We start from the raw sequence: 249 nt of genomic DNA, 5'->3' as shown, positions 1-249 counted from the left end.
AGGCGTATGAAGTAAACTACGCCCCCCACATACCGCTTGAGAGCGAGGGAGATGTTGCTGCTGCTGCTGCAGCAGCAGCAGCAGCAGCAGCAGCAGCAGCAGGACAGCAGCAGCAGCAGCAGCAGCAGCAGCAGCAGGTGCAGCAACGGCCGCAGCAGCAGCAGAGAACTGCTGCAGCAGCAGCAGCAGCAAAAGTTCTTAGCGTATTTCGGTGGGGTGCAAATGCTGCAGAAGAGAAGTACGCTATCA

At 58.2% G+C, this 249-nt stretch overlaps 1 protein-coding gene across 1 annotated transcript in view; it reads left to right on the top strand.

Annotated features, from left to right (window-relative positions):
* Positions 1–249, top strand: part of EMH_0021440 (protein phosphatase 2C, putative) — a gene marked incomplete at both ends in the record, with an annotated part of 9,025 nt that overhangs the window by 2,947 nt on the left and 5,829 nt on the right. The window contains one exon of the mRNA XM_013501769.1: positions 73–238. Coding sequence (XP_013357223.1) covers positions 73–238 — 166 coding nt within the window. The remainder of the gene's footprint in view (positions 1–72; positions 239–249) is intronic.

Source organism: Eimeria mitis, genomic scaffold, assembly GCF_000499745.2.
Source record: "Eimeria mitis Houghton genomic scaffold, Emh_scaff752, whole genome shotgun sequence".
Classification (NCBI taxonomy): domain Eukaryota; phylum Apicomplexa; class Conoidasida; order Eucoccidiorida; family Eimeriidae; genus Eimeria; species Eimeria mitis.
This window is presented reverse-complemented; position numbering and strand designations above follow the sequence as displayed.